Source organism: Belonocnema kinseyi, chromosome 3 (assembly GCF_010883055.1).
Source record: "Belonocnema kinseyi isolate 2016_QV_RU_SX_M_011 chromosome 3, B_treatae_v1, whole genome shotgun sequence".
In the NCBI taxonomy this organism is placed as follows: Eukaryota; Metazoa; Arthropoda; class Insecta; order Hymenoptera; family Cynipidae; genus Belonocnema; species Belonocnema kinseyi.
In genome coordinates this window covers 56,893,844-56,909,891 of record NC_046659.1, presented here as the reverse complement: position 1 = coordinate 56,909,891, position 16,048 = coordinate 56,893,844, and the positions used below count along the sequence as shown (strand labels likewise).

The 16,048-nt window shown below is 29.1% G+C and overlaps 1 protein-coding gene across 4 annotated transcripts in view; it reads right to left on the bottom strand.

Annotated features, from left to right (window-relative positions):
• The window catches only part of LOC117170024 (ATP-binding cassette sub-family G member 4-like), an 80,541-nt gene that overhangs the window by 6,184 nt on the left and 58,309 nt on the right, over positions 1-16,048 (bottom strand). For 3 of the 4 annotated variants that reach the window (XR_004466709.1, XM_033356541.1, XM_033356542.1), the window contains 5 exons: positions 12,294-12,477; positions 9,389-9,534; positions 6,522-6,760; positions 5,756-6,048; positions 4,631-4,799 (listed from right to left, as the gene is read on the bottom strand). Coding sequence is in view for 3 of the 4 variants with exons in the window: in XM_033356541.1 (XP_033212432.1) it covers positions 4,631-4,799; positions 5,756-6,048; positions 6,522-6,760; positions 9,389-9,534; positions 12,294-12,477 (1,031 nt within the window). In the remaining variant the exon portion in view is untranslated. Of the gene's footprint in view, positions 1-4,630; positions 4,800-5,755; positions 6,049-6,521; positions 6,761-9,388; positions 9,535-12,293; positions 12,478-12,570; positions 12,693-16,048 lie in introns of those variants that run through there. The other variant, XM_033356543.1, reaches the window with a different exon arrangement.

Genomic DNA, 16,048 nt, shown 5'->3' with positions numbered 1-16,048 from the left:
TATTGAGTCTTGAATGTCTTCACAACAGGATTATTCTGGGTACAGCAGATAGAGTTGCAAATGGAAGAGACCCTCTTCTTAAAATGGTCAGGAATCACGAAGGAGTGGACAAAGGAGCATTTCTGTACAAAACAGCGGAGGAGGCTGCTGAAACACTCGGACTTGACTTCAGTATTAGGGGTGAGCTAAATGCATCGAATCTTATCTATCTCGAGTACTCACTTCTGAAAGCCCGGATTAAGAAAGCACAAGAGAAAAACTTTCGTGAACAGCTCCTCGATAAGAGGATGCACGGTATCTTCCACAGAAATGTGAAGGATCAGTCAATGTCTTGTGAGCTAACGTTTGCTTTCCTTAAATCGCCCGGATTGAAGTCTGGTACAGAGGGTTTCATTTTTGCATGCCAAGACGGTGTCATTTCCACCTTAATATACCGTCGCCACATTTTGAGCCAAGACATTCCCGATGATAGCTGCAGGGCGTGCCATGCAGACCCCGATCATTTAGCTCACATACTATCTAGTTGTCTAACTCACGCGGGAACGACCTACATTCAAAGGTACAATGCGGCACTAAGAGTGCTTTATTACCATCTCTGTCACTCCTACGGCATTCACCTTAATATCACTCCTCTAAATGCTCCTAGGGAAATTGAGTCAATTGTCGAGAATGGGAAGTGCCGCATATACTGGAACTTTATATTCCCGACAATTGTTTCTGTTGCTCACTCGAGGCCTAACATGGTTCTTCTTAACTTCGAGAAGCGAACCATGTTCGTTATCGAATTTTCAGTACCAGCTGACAAAAACATCATAGCCAAGGAAAATGAAAAGAAAGAGAGGTATCGAGACCTTATAAGGGAGTTGCAACGATTGTACCCGGAATATTCTGTTAAACTGATCGTCCTTACCATCGTCGCTCTTGGAGGTGCCAAACTTTCACTTGCTAATGGCCTAAAAAGCATCCCTGCGTGTCAACAATATGCTAGAACACTTGCAGGAAAAATGCAGAAGGCGGTTGTCCTTGGGTCGCTCCGTGTTCTTAGGGTGCACGAGGCTTTTGCTGAATCGTCGTATTGATTCCTTTACAGACTGTAACCACCTATCTCACGGTTGTGAGACGTGGTTGTGGCTGAAATTTTACCGCGATTTCGCTGGAAGCGGGTGAATTTTTTCAGATTAGCACTCGCTCCCGGCGAAATCCTGTGGTTGTCCTTATGACAAATTTTTAATTATATATATATACGCTTTTGGTTTCGTATCTAAAGGAGGGCCAGGAGTGCATATGAACTCCCATCTAACACAACGGTGCTGAAGGTCGGTGACCTTCTCAGCATAAAACACTAACCAGCTATTAATCTCGGTTGAAACTAATCCCTCCCCCTTGCTCTCAAACCCTCATTAATCGAAGTTTCGTGGGTCACTGAAGTTATGGATATAATTTAGAAGTTTAAAAAAGATAAGGCTAATGTGTAGACCGTATGTTTAACGTGTAAATCGTAAGAATGAAATTAGAAATGATCAAATTCCATTTTTGAAAAACCGGCAAAAGTTGAACTCAAAAGCGTCATTATAAATCTTTCTTTAAGAACGCGTATTTTTTAAACGATACAATTAATCTGCGCTTGTTTTAATATCAATGCATGTTATGAATTGTAATAATATACATTTATGGAAATAATATAGAATTTAAGAGACAAATTCGAGTGCAAAGCACGAGATACATGACACGTGTGTGGGGAATATACAAATACCGAGCGCGAAGTGCGAGGTAAATACATTATCGAGCGTGAATCGCGAGAACCAACAGTCGCGCGACTCCGCTTTAGTACATGTCGGTGAACAAGATAATCTATTAAAGGCACCCAGTGGGCACAAAATTTGACGTCTTTACGACATCCATTATAGGTACATACTAAGAAGAATTTTCAGGGAACAAAAGGTTATAACTGGGTTTTGCCATATACGTTTCGTTATTTATATTCTTAAGGGCATGTGATATTTACAGGTTCTCCGGTTTTTTTCCACAAAAATTAAAAATTTTTAAAACTGAATTCGGAGATGCTATAAAATATTATAACGGACGTCCCCGGACTCTTTTTTGAGGGATAATTACAAAAAAAACTTATTGTGCTAAATAAAAATGTTATGCATATGCATTATTTTGAGGTTACGTCGTTTTTCATCTCTGCCTTTCCGATAATCTGGAAATTATTTATGAAATATACTTTTTTGATTGCCTGCAAACAAGGTTAGTTCCGGGAGATTAGTTACTATGTTTATATGTAAGTCCAAAGTTTTCGGCCAAAAATATTGTGTAGTTTGGAAGTAACGCTTGGATGAATTCTAATACACATAACCTCGAAATATACACGCACGTTAGCAATATCAAAAATTTTTTGATGAAAAAACACAAGAAAGTGTGTGGGGACGTCCGTTAGCATGTTCGCTATCATTTTCCAGATTTTGAAGGCAAAATATTTCTTATCCTAAGAAAAAAGCCGGGGGAATCTAACACTGAAAAAATCGATACTATTTCTTAAGCGCTATGCAAATTAATCACATTTTGCTAAATTAAAACTTTTTTGAATTAACCTACAAAAAAAGTGCGTAGGGACGTCCGTTAGCATGTTCGCTATCATTTCTAAAATTTTTAAGACAAAATATTTATTATTCTAGAAAAAACGCCGGGGGAATCTAAAACTGGTAAAATCGACAATTTTCTAAGTATCACATGCCCTTCATAATTATTATATTGTGTACTTTTTAGTAAACGAAGATTCATATTGTTGAAATATTCCGGCAGTAATATGACGGCCAGCGTGCCACATGGTGTGGGGCATGATGACCGAAACGCAGAACCAACGAACTATTTGAATGTGAAATAATGACTAGTGAGTACTGATATATGTTACCTGATAATGTAAATCGCACACTAAAAAATACAGACCCAGCGCCATATCCCACTCTCCCCTAATTGTAAAAATTTAGGACTATACAAACGATTAAGGAACGTTTATGTACTCAATATTTTTCACAGAGAAAAAAAATCCCAACGATTATTTTTTTTGTAGTTGCGAACATTTATTAGTATATAAACGTCCCTTAGTCCCTTTTCTTTTATTTCTCCAAACTTTCAGCTTGACATCTTATTTCGTGTGGAGTCCGTATGATCAAAAAAAAAAAAGATCGGTAAAATAGGAATCGGGTAAGTATCACATGCCCTTGAGGCCATGTAACCAGTAGCTCCTATAACTAAATTTGTTCGCCATTCTCCTGTCGTCATAAAATGAAATATCAAGTTCAATGTAAATAAAAGGCACTAAGGAACGTTTATCTACTCTCAAATTTTTATAATTATAATTTCTCTCTAAACATATTTTTTACATTCTCATCATTTATGATTGAGAAAGTATTAAAAGTGTCGGAAATTTGATATCACACCTTTTCAACGGATCTTTACGTTTCGAGACCCCCTGAATCCGAAAATCAGGTTTTCACAAGGGCGTTTGTCTATGTGTTTGTCCGTCCGGCCGTTCGTCCATAAACACGATAACTCTCGAAAAAATGAACGAAACAAATCCATATTTGACGAACTTTTTTTAGGTCCTAAAAGAAATGACGAGTTCTTGAACCAGCCATTTTAGATAAAAATTCAAAAAGTTAGCGCATTTTGAAAATTGTTGAGACAACTTTTTTCTGAATTTGAACATTCTATGTACGGATATTTATAATATTAAAAAGAACAAACAATTTATCATTATGACTTTTTTCGATAAAAAGAAAATTCTCAGAATTATAGCGTTTTCAAAAAATTTTCAATCAACCGATAATCAAAATTTGAAGCCAAAAAACGCACGATATGAAAAAAAATTCAAATTTTTATTGCACAAAAAATAATGAAAAATAAAAAATTCCATTTTGTGGACAAACTATGTAGGATACAAAAAAATATGAATCAACAAAAATTGTTATCCTAAAAAAGTTATACAATTTCGTTAAGGATCACTTCTTGATAGGACGCGTATTTTTTGTTTTATTCGAGAAGAATAACGTTGAAAAAATATATATAAAAGAATGTGTGGAAAAACGACGAAAGTTAAGAGAAAAAGAAAGATTTAACAAAACATGTTTACAAATGTCGGTCGGAAATCGAGCGCGCAGAGCGAGTGTCACGATGAGAATGTGTACCTCAAAGCCTACAGAGCTTTGAGAAACTTAATCTTTGACTATACTTAATTAAGTAGACAATTCAGAATATGAAGACGCATATAAATACTGCCATCTAAAAGAGATCTTGTTGATAAAGTTTTTTTCAAGCATTCCAAATGCAAAGAATAAATATCTCAGCGCGAGATTCAACCGAATGAGAATGTGCCCGCGAAGCACAGTTTAGGAATAGATAAGCATTCATTAGTGCCTTTTATTGACAAAATAACATTTTTAACTCGATATATATTTTTTTATCTGGACAGGAGGATGGTGGAAAAATTTTTCGGTAAGGTAGAAATCTGTTTAAGTTACCCACTCGTGCTCGTTACATTACCTTAAAATACAATATTCAAATATTAATTGAAAGGTTTAAAAGATTGTCTATATGAGTGTAAGTAAATAAATTAAGTATTGTTTACATGTTATAAGAGTTGCACTAAATGAACTGAACATGAGAAACATGACACTGAAGAAGAGTAGATTGTAATTGTCGAAAGCATAATTTGCATCCTCGCCAATTTTAAAGTTGAGAGTGCCAACGAGAATAGCAATCCAGAAGTGCATAGAAATTCGCATGTATGTCAGGACCTGTGAAATTAATATTAATAAAAAGTAAAAAGAAGAGATTTACCAAAACCACTTGGACCAATTATACTCATTTTTTTAGAGTGAAAATATTTTTGTTATTTTTTTTTGTAACATTCAATCTATTACAAAAGAATAGAATTAATTTATATAAATAATGTGAGTATGAATGAATAAGTTATCAAAATTGATGTAGTAAGGTGTGAAGAATAATTAGAAATTAATCATTATTATCGTTATAAATAAGTTTCGTAATCAAAGTTAATGTATTCAATGTTTTGTCTCGATGAGATTTTTTCTGTTGGCTATATTTGATTGATGTCTTAAAATTAAATTAGTAGGAATAGATATTAGATACGTATAAAGAAATGCAAAAGTTATACAATTTTAGGTCAATAGGTATTTTTTAAACCAATCAATTATAAAGTCAACTAGATAAAAAATACAAAAATTGCAGCCTTTTCTAGGCACTTCGACACTACTACACATTTTAAGATTTTTTAATTGAAAAATAGGTTTTTTCTGGCTTATTATATATCAATATAATTACTAAGGTAGACTACTTCAAAGAGAATTCTATTTTTACATAATTTGTAAGAGAAGTCAACGCAAGTAATCTGATTGTAGATACTTATTTCTTTATAACCATAATAAGTGGCAATTTTTACTACAGTTCCGAACCTTAAATTGTTTATAATAATGAATTATATTACTACATACATTTCTTCTATTTTTGAACGGTATTTATTTATGACGATTTGCATATAATTGTAGAGTGAATTGTCTTCAATTAAAAAAAATCGAATCTTATGGTTTGAAGTTCCGCTGCTGTTCTTTAATACAGAAGTCGAATAAAAACTAATCTTAAAAGTATTTTCAATAAATTTTCAAAAGAGAATGCAGTAAAAAAGTAGTCCTGAATAGTAAAATAATGAGACAATTTATGTACTTATATTTACCCTGTCTCTAGAAAGTTTTATTGCATTTCGTTTGAGTAAAACATACAACTGCGTCCAGAAACCAGTAGCATGTAAAGCATAATTTTTTCCCTTCATTCGCCTTTGCACTAATTCTTTTGGAGGTGGTAGATTTGGTGCTCTAACGGGAGTCATCAGATTTGCGTCAATTATTGCTTTCATTTTTGAGAAATCATCGTTTGCAGGCGACCGCCAATGATTATTTTTACCATTTTCTATAGCCTTTATTAACTTTTCTACATGATCACCATAATCTCCATTACATATTTCTAATACTGTAAAAAAAAAAGAAAAAGTATTAACATTTTGAAAATGATTAAATTTATAAATTATTTAAAAATAAATAGATTTTAATTACAGGACGTAACAAATTAAAATACAAATGAACAATTGTAAACCATTTCTTGAGATTGTATAAATGATCAAATTATTAATAATTCATCAGTTAAATTATACGCAAATTATATTTAAATTGCTTTCTAAATTTATATGAGTTGTTTTAAAATGGAAAATGTAAAATTATTTTAACCAAGAAACGAACCAATTTTTATATGCTTGTTATTAGAATTAGAGTGTCGCCATTAAAGATAGATTCAAATTTTATTTTATTGTAATGCTGGAAAAATAAATGGCTATTTGATTTATGGTTTTATTTTTAAATAATTTGCACATGTCTATAAAAATTTTACAAATATTTATAGCAGTAAATAAAATAAATTTAAACGTGATTTTTATCTTATTATCTCACCGAAGTCTGCTGGGTTGTGATACGTTGGGCAGTATAATTTCGATAATGTTAAAAAATTAACTAAATTTTGTGTACCCCCAGTGTAAACACAACTTCCTCGTGCCACCACATAAAGGTGGTCGATCATATCGAATAAAGATGCACTTGGTTGGTGAATTGTACATATTACTGTTCGTCCTTCTCGAGCCAAAAATTTTAGAAGTGCCAAACACTGTTTTGACGACACACTGTCTAGGCCACTAAGAAATGTATGAAAATTAATTTTTTGGATGAAAAGTACAGTTCAGTAATATTAATAAAAGTGCTACTTTTTTAGGCAAAAAAAGAAATATTTTTGTTGTTATCATACTATCCTATTTTCTTTCGTTTGGTCTAAAAATTATTGAGCAACTTTTTACATTTAAAGTAATGTTTAACCCGTGGTGCAAGGCCTTTAAACGCTTAAAAGTGTTCATTATTTATTTTTTGTGTAAAAATGATACATCACTGACGTAAAAGTAATAAATATGACAATAAAATTATGTTAGGCATCACTGAATAATAATAGAAAATTGTGAAGTACCGTCTTTTTTTGTAAAGTGAGTAACTGTTTTGTAAGGATGACAGAAAATAATTCTACGACTCATTAAAAAGTAATATTACCTAATCCTAAATAATACAAACTTCAGTACTATCCTTAGAAGGAAATAAGAACCGTTTATAAAGGATAACCAATTCTATTCAATTTTTTTTTTAGATTCAACTCTCAAGATACGTTGATATTTAAATACATAAATCTATATCAGACAAATTGGAATTTTTAAGAAAATACCTTACTTTTTTGATCTCTTCCGGACTATTTATTCAGATTCGTACAATAATAACGTTTTGGATTCGGAAAATTCTAAATAAATAGTCTGGAAGAAGTCGAAAAAAAGGTTTTCCTTATGAATTCCAGTTTACTGTTTCTGTGGAGTTAAATCAAAAATATTTTACATCCCGAAGTGTTTTTCATATCTATATAAGACATTATTATTTTATTAAATATTATTTTATATTATTTTTCTATATATTTTTACATTATTGTATTACTTTCTACGGTTAGCACTTTATTTCACATAAGGTGATATTACTTTTAAATAAGGCCCACCTACTTTTTCTAACATCCTAATAAAATATTTACGCACTTTTTTGCAAAAAGAGTATATTTAACCATTCTTTCTATCAGATGTTTATTTACAAAAATAAAATTAGAACCTAAATTATCTTTTAATTATTTTTAAAAACTCTGAAATATTTCAACAAAATTTATAAAGTCATCCTGAGACATTGCTAATGAGAAACTATGTCAGCAACTGTAAGAAAAAGAAAAATATCATCCAAAGGGATATTTTTTGAAAGATTCAAGTTATTTTTCTATTACTGGCACACAAGTTTACCCTTTAAAAGGTAATTTTTAATTATTCATGGGCGAAAATATATAAGGTATAAATGAAAAAATCATATGATAATTTGTCAATCCCCTATAGATCGTATTTTTTTTCACTTTGTAGTGCCTACCATCATTTTATTATCATATTTATTGCTTTAAGAAACTCATTTATTATTTTTCCCAAAAAAAATTATTAACATTTTTTAGCTTTTAAAGGGACAGTTGATTGTACAGTTTTTAAAAATTTATTTTAAAAAATGTGTAATTATTTTAAAACTAAATTAAAGAAAATCGGGGGGGGGGGGCTTTCTTTTATAGTTGGGCTATCCTAGTAGAGTCTGTAGTCTATACCTGAAACATAAAAGCAGTAGATGTAGACTACTTGAGTCAGGCATTATAAGAATCTTATACTTTCAAATTTACGACAGTAGAAATTGGACATTCTTGGGATGTTGTATTATTTTTCAGAGTTTCACTAAAAAAAAACTGAAGTTTATAAGAATGTGCGCGATGGGTAGATAATTAATTGTAATGTGAGATACAAAATTTAAGTAGATACCGAGTATTTTACTCAGGCATTATTTATAGAAATCATAAAGTTAAGGATAATTCACCGAAAAGGGAAATAGTGACAGTTCTAGTTACTGGAAAATGTACCGACATATTTTTAATTAATGTATTCATGATCTAACTTAAAAAAAAATTAGCTTTAGAAAATAGATATTATTTTAATAATAAAATTATTAACTAATTGTGACTTTTCGTGAAAGTATAGATTTCTCCGTTTTCAACCAAAAGCTATTTAACATCATTATATTGTACCAAGCTCTTGTTATATTTATTTTAGAATACTTTATTCAGATTCAATGAAAGATACCATATATACAGTGAACGACTCCAATTCTACATATTCTACATATACGTATACATACAAGTCTACATATCCAATTCTATTCTAGAGAAATCTACAATTATTAATTAATTATAAATAAATTAATTAATTAAATTCTTAAAAAATAGATAAATGTTTTGACGATCAGGGAACGAATTTTTTTGCAGTCAATTTTTTCTATTTTACTATAAAATCTCTACATTTTTTAATATGCAAATACAGCCATTGATTGGTAGAAGAATTGCGCCATGAAATCTGTCCCATGTTTTGACTTTTTTGATATTTTAACTTCAACATAAAGTCGTAATATTAATATCACGTTAATAATATTATTGAAAGATTCGACTCTTGATTTAGTTACATTAATATATCAAAGATAAATTACCTGGAAAAAGTATTTATTCAGTCTTTTCTAAAAAAATATTGGAAAACGAAAAGTGGTTACGAGAGAGCTGATCGCAAAAATTTAACCAAAGTTTATATTCAAATTATATGTTATCTTTACAAATCGGGCAACAAACCTATTAGTTTGAATACTTTTTAAATTATGTTTTAGAAGCTCACCTTGTCGGCTCATCAAAGAACATAATTGGTGGATTATTAATTAGTTCTAAAGCAATTGCCAGTCTTTTTCTCTGACCGCCACTAAGTTTTCCAGTACGAGTATTTTTCGACTTTGCAAGGCCCATTGCTACCAAAATTTGATCAATCTGAAAATAAAAATTATTTTAATTAAAAGATATTCTAATTTTTGAAAGGAAATTAAAAACATAAAGTTAAAAGAGACAAGTTGTATAAAACAATTTCATACAAAGTCTTGAAAAGAGGTATTCTTTCAAAATTTTAGTATTTTAACAAACATATATTAAATAAATTCAATTTATGAAACATAATTGCACAAAACGTATAAGTTTCTTTAACAGAATTTTAGAAGTTCACCTCTTTTTAAGACATTTTGTGAATTTTTTAAACACAATTTGTCAACTTTACCACAGATATTCAGTTCTGTCTTATTTATTTTAAGACATAGCTATTATATTATATATTTGAAACCAATTTTCCGAAGTTTGGAAGAACTGGGTAAACTATATCTGCATCAGAGATCCAAAGAGTTAACAAGAATGTGGATCAATATTCATTAAAAGTTAGAACAAACTTCTTATACAAAAAAACACTCTATTATAGGCTACCAAATTCACATAATAACTTCTTGTCATATATATAAATTTAGTGGAAGTTAGCACACTTTATTCCAAATTACTTATAAAATTATTAAGAAATATATCAAACTGATTAAAATGTTTAGTGTGATCAACAAAACTTGCTTCGGGAAAAATATTTTGGTTGTATGCAAACGAATTTTGTTTTATTCAAATAATTCAAAATATATTCTAGTTAATTTAAGCAACAATGTGAATTTGAATAAAATAAAATTTTAATAAACCAATACAAGTATTTTTATGCTTCTATATATCAGCAAGTGTATTGCTGGCACCCTTCAGTACAGATACTTATACTTTGATCATTCTATTATGCGTCCAATTTGTATTTCAATATTTTTTCAGTACAAAATAAGCAAATTTATAATCATTAATAAATACTCTATATTGCCATCTACAAAGGGAAACTTTGACACTGTAAAAATTAGTGGTGTCGTTAATTTGAAATTCCTGTGAAATTTAGAAAAAAAATGGTATTTCATATCTTGTAATATTTCTGGAGGTCAGTTCATTATGTTTTGTAATATAATTAAATAAATATTATTCTGCAACTAAAATGAATCTAACATATTTGAAATATTCTTATCGTGCCTTCAAAACCATAGTGAAACAACATACGCATCTATTAGTGAACGACACCCAACAGGAGGTTGCTTTGCAGGAAATTATATGCACAATTATTATTGATATCCGTGTTCTTATCATTGCTGTTTATTTACTTCGTTCCGAGAAAATCATTTTTTATACGTCTTAAATGTTCAATACTTTTGTATTTTTGAACCTCAAAAATAAAGCACCGAAACCCCAAAATGAATTTAGCGAATACGTAAAATGACAAAACTTTTTAAATATTTGAAAGTATTTGTTTAAAAAACACCCACAATGATATATCATCAAAGAATAAATAACAAAATTAGGATTTTTCAGGATAGAGACATATTTAACATTCTGTAAAATTGAAATTACCATTTACAGAGAAAATAAAAATTTACTCCGACCTAAAGTGTTTCCACTTAAGGCCAAAAAGTAGATTAAAAAAAAGTTATTCAGTTCTTAGAAATAGAGTCCAAATTTGGAATAAACTCCGTTGTGGATCACGGTAAAAAGTGCAATTTTCAGTTTAAACAACAAATAAAAACTTACTCCTGAGATATTGAGTTGCTGAATTTAAATAAAATGTGTTTGATTATAGAAAAAGTTAAACAATTCCAAAAAAACGATTTTAAAATTTCAAGGTTCAAATTTCATAGGTTTTGAGAATCGACTTTGAATAGCGAATAAAAATCTATTTTTTTATTTTTTTAAATAATCAAAATTTACTTCTGTTATATGGGGAGGCTGAATAAAAATGGAAAAGTTGTCATAAAAAAAAGGTCTATAAAAAGAATAAAGGTATGTTTCACTCTAAAAAAACTATAATAATATTAAGAAATTTTGTTTCTGATCACGAGGAAAAAATGCGAGTGAAAAAAACCTTACAAAAGTGGTTGTTTGTAGAAAATGAAGATTTAAGATTTTGGTTTAGAATTTAATTGGTCATTCGGTATTTACAACAATCTAGGAAGGGGAATATGGTCAGAACAAGGTTTAAACAAAGAGGCAAGGACTTAAAAATGTTATACAAATAACTTTCTAAACTCTTTTAAATTCAAAATATATACAGGAGTCGTTCACTGGATATATGTTATCTTTCATTCAATCTGAATAAAGTATTCTAAAATAAATATAACAAGAGCTTGGTACAATATAATGGTATTAAATAGCTTTTGTTTGAAAACGGAAAAATCTACACTTTCACGAAAAGTCATCTTCGTTACCAGATTATAAACCAAAAACGAACATTCTTTTCCTACAAACTTTTCTTTAAGGTATCGGTAATAATACCTGTTTGCACTAATTTTATCATTGAAAATTGGTTGATAGTCAATTTCTTAGGTATGCATCGGCCTTCGTAAAATAGTTTTCCTGGTAAAACACACATTTATTTATTGTTTCGTGCTTGTAAATGTTAAATACCATTCAAAAGTCATTCAACATATTTCCAAAAGGGGTCAAGTACTCGTATACTACTCCATAAAAGAATAAAACCCGATGCCTATGCCATTACAAAAAAATATTCATCAAAATTAAACTAGAGATCTTTTGAAAATGACAAACATATGCCCAGCATAATAATTATGTAATACAGTCATATTAACAGAAAAAAAATAATTTTTGAATAACTCTTATCAGTATTCTTTTGTACTTACATTTCGATTTTTTTCAGAACAAGAAGTATTGAGTTTGAGATTAGCAGCAACGTCCATCGCTTCCTGAACAGTAAGAAGCGGTTGCAAATTATCATCCTGCATAATATAGACAGAAGATCTTCTAAAAGCAGTTAAATCACGATCCGCTCCATTGACCATCACATTTCCGGTTACAGAGGATGTCCTGTAATCGAAATGAACGTTAAAACACGCAAATCTAATTGATTAAAGGACATAACAAAAATAATTAAAAAATTCAATTTTTAATTTACTCAACTGTCTTTTTATTCTTAAAGTCGGGATGAATATTGAAAATATGCCAAATTTTCGGGGCAATTAGACGTAGCCTTAATTTACTCGAAAATTGTTTTACATTGGTGAAAAACAGAAAGATCTATCGTTTTTTAACAAATCGTTTGCAAGCAATAAAATGGAATTATGCAGTATAATGTCTATGCGCGCGGAATAGAAGTGCAATAGTATAAAAAGTGTCAACATTAAACATGCAATGCATAATTATGAACAAAGTCGAGTAAATGTTCCCTTTAGTGTGTATGCACTTAACATGCGGTGCATACTTTGAGTGCAAAGACACTGATTACATTTCACGCCTCAGCAGTGCAAGTGTACCGAGAACCATATAGGCTTCATAATATATATTCATCATTTAAGTATAGTTCGTGCTTGAAAAGTAAAGTAATGCAAAGCAATCGGAACATTAACGTATTTAAGTTGATAAGATGAAGAAAAATGCATTAATTACAATTACTCATGCACAATTATTAATGCAATATCGCCAGAAAAAAATGATCGGTTTGCTCAATATTACGTTTAATATGCTTGTTAGTACTTCTTTCATTTTTATAATACTAGAAAACAAATATGCGCCCAATTGTTATAATTTTGTCTCACGCAATTTTCAAATTAAAATAATATACAATTTTTGTATTTCATAGTACCTTATTATCTAAAATAATAGAAAATATAAGGATGGAAAATATCTTTGATAATTGATGTAAATTCATCTTTAAAATTATGAATCTTTAATCAAACAAATGAATTTTAATAAAAATAGTTCAACTTTCAACCAAGTAGTAGAATTTTTAGCCAGAGAGCTGGAATCTCAACTAATATGATGAATCATTAACACAGAAAACTGAATTTTTAACACATGTTAAAGTGTTATTTACCTTATGGTAACTGAAGTTTCAACTAAGTAGTTGAATTTTTAACCAAAACTTTTTCAACAAAAAAGTCACATTTATTATTTTAATCAAAAAAGATTGTAATTTTACATAAAAACCAGTTGAATTCAACAAAAAGAAAACGAATTGTCACTACAGAGTTTAATTAGCATCAGAGTTGGTAAATATATATTATGTTTTACAATATTGCATACATAATCAAACCATTCCATTTTTGCGCGAAAATACGAATTTCCGACTGCACATTTTCACTTTTTCGAAAATATAAAAATGTCAATTTCTGGTAAAATAACTAACCAAATGTAAATATTTGTAGAACATCTTTTAATATCTAGAATAAAATAATTGTTACATTAAAAATACCAATTTCTGGGGTACAACACTAACATAACCTAAAACTGTTAAAAGTTGAAAGCATGGAAGTCTATGATGATTTCTATTGGAAAATGCTAATTTCCGTACATTTTTAAAACATTCAAGTCTTCTTCGAAACTTTATTAATTATTATAAAATTATTTTATTCTGACATAAAACATATGTATAACACTTTTAATTTGCAGATTTAATTTTTTAAATTACAAATGTAAGATATAAAAAAACTTTAAATAATGGAAAGCCGATTAGGTTTTTAATAAAAATTATTAGAAAATTTTGGATACGTATTTTGACACCACTTTTTTACATAGAAGATTGTAGATTTAGTTTCGAAATTTTCAAAAATTTAAGATATAAAACAACTTCAAGTAATTAAAAGCCAATCAGTATTTTTCAAAACAATGATTGCGAGATCTTCGAGAAGGTGAGGTAAGCAGGTCAATCCAGAGCGGACACGAAAGACCCACCTTTATAGACGGCGTATACCGAACTTACAGAAGAGTGAAATTTTTTTTGCTTTTAACTTATTTTTTCATAATAAAATGTATGAATACTAATAGAATAATCATACTTGAGCCTTAATAATTTTATTTAACCATATAAAGAAATGCATTTTTTTAATAGAATGTGTTAATACTAATGCCTATAACACATGATTGATTGCCTTTTTTTACCTGTCCAAACTTAAGCATTTATTTTTAATTAAATAAAGGGGAATATTTTTTTCCCTAAAACTGTATTATTAACCTTTAATTTTCCATTTTTTAAATTACGTTATCTAAATTTTTCTTAAAGTTACAATTTTTGAGTAAATAGCTGCATTTCTACAGAATTGCTTCCTTTGTTTAAGAAAAAATATATGAAAAAATTTATTTGTCTACCCTTTTATGATTGATATGTCAAATTGGATATTTCCTACATTGGCATGATTTTTTCCGAAATTTTTTGACTATATTAATAGGGTGAAAAAACGGCCGGACGTCAAAGAGCCACCTTTGCAGACTGAAGGTGCCGAAAAAACGTTTACAGACGAAGGGTAAACAAAATAAGTTTCCTAAACAATAAGGTCCAAAACGAAAGTCCCAAATTGTAAAATCAAGAACCGTAAACAAAAAAAATGCATAAGATTCAACATTTAAGGAACTTCTTACACAAAAAGTATAATAAAAAAATTTTTAAATGAGCCCGAAAACTTTGAAAACTATTGTAATTATTTTCGAAGTTATTCCTTAGTATTTTTTGAAATACCATGACTACAATCTTTCCGTGCGAATTACCGTATTACTCTAATATCTGAATATGTAAAAAATTATAAATTGAAAATAAAAAGATCAATTATCCCTTTCGTTATAATTAAACTAATTTTCATTCAAAAATCAGTTTTCTTCAAATAAATATCACTACTCAAATTAGCCAAAAAATATATACCTACTAAAAAAAATGAAAATGTGATTATATATTTGGAGAATGGATTTTTTAGGATAACATATAAATTAAAAAAGAAGTATATAAACAACAAGTAAATTTGGATTCCTTCTTATATTTTACATATTTAAATAATTTAATTTAAATTATTTCTTTAAAATTTTATTTAAATTTAATCAATGACGTGATTATTGAAATAATATATATAAATAATATAAAATATATAAATAATAATATACAAAAAATGCTCATTTAGAAGAATATAGAAAATTTGTATATACGAAACAGAAAAAGTAGTTTTCTTTTAAGATGAAGGGGCTTGTTTTATACAAGGGGGTTTTATATCAGGGCAAAAAATATATAGGTTTATGAGGTATATAATATAAATAAAAATATATACTTTTAATTCAAAAAATATATTTAATTAAGGGTGCAACAAATCTAAGACTTTTCTGTGTTGATTCTGTGTCAATTCAGAACGTTTATAAATGTATTGAACGGTCAATGTAATAATATATCTTTTAATGTACAAAGGGTAATTTTTGATAGATATGATTTTCTGCTAATCTCACATCACAAGATTCTTATCAGTATTATCGGAAGCGTTGTAACTTGTAAAGCAAAAACTAAATTTAACACTAAACTTATACTTTTTAAAATGATTATTGAAATATATAGTATAGATCTTTATGATATCTGTAAAAAGTCCCTCAACAATTTAGACTAGAGGTTATTTACATGCAAGAAGAT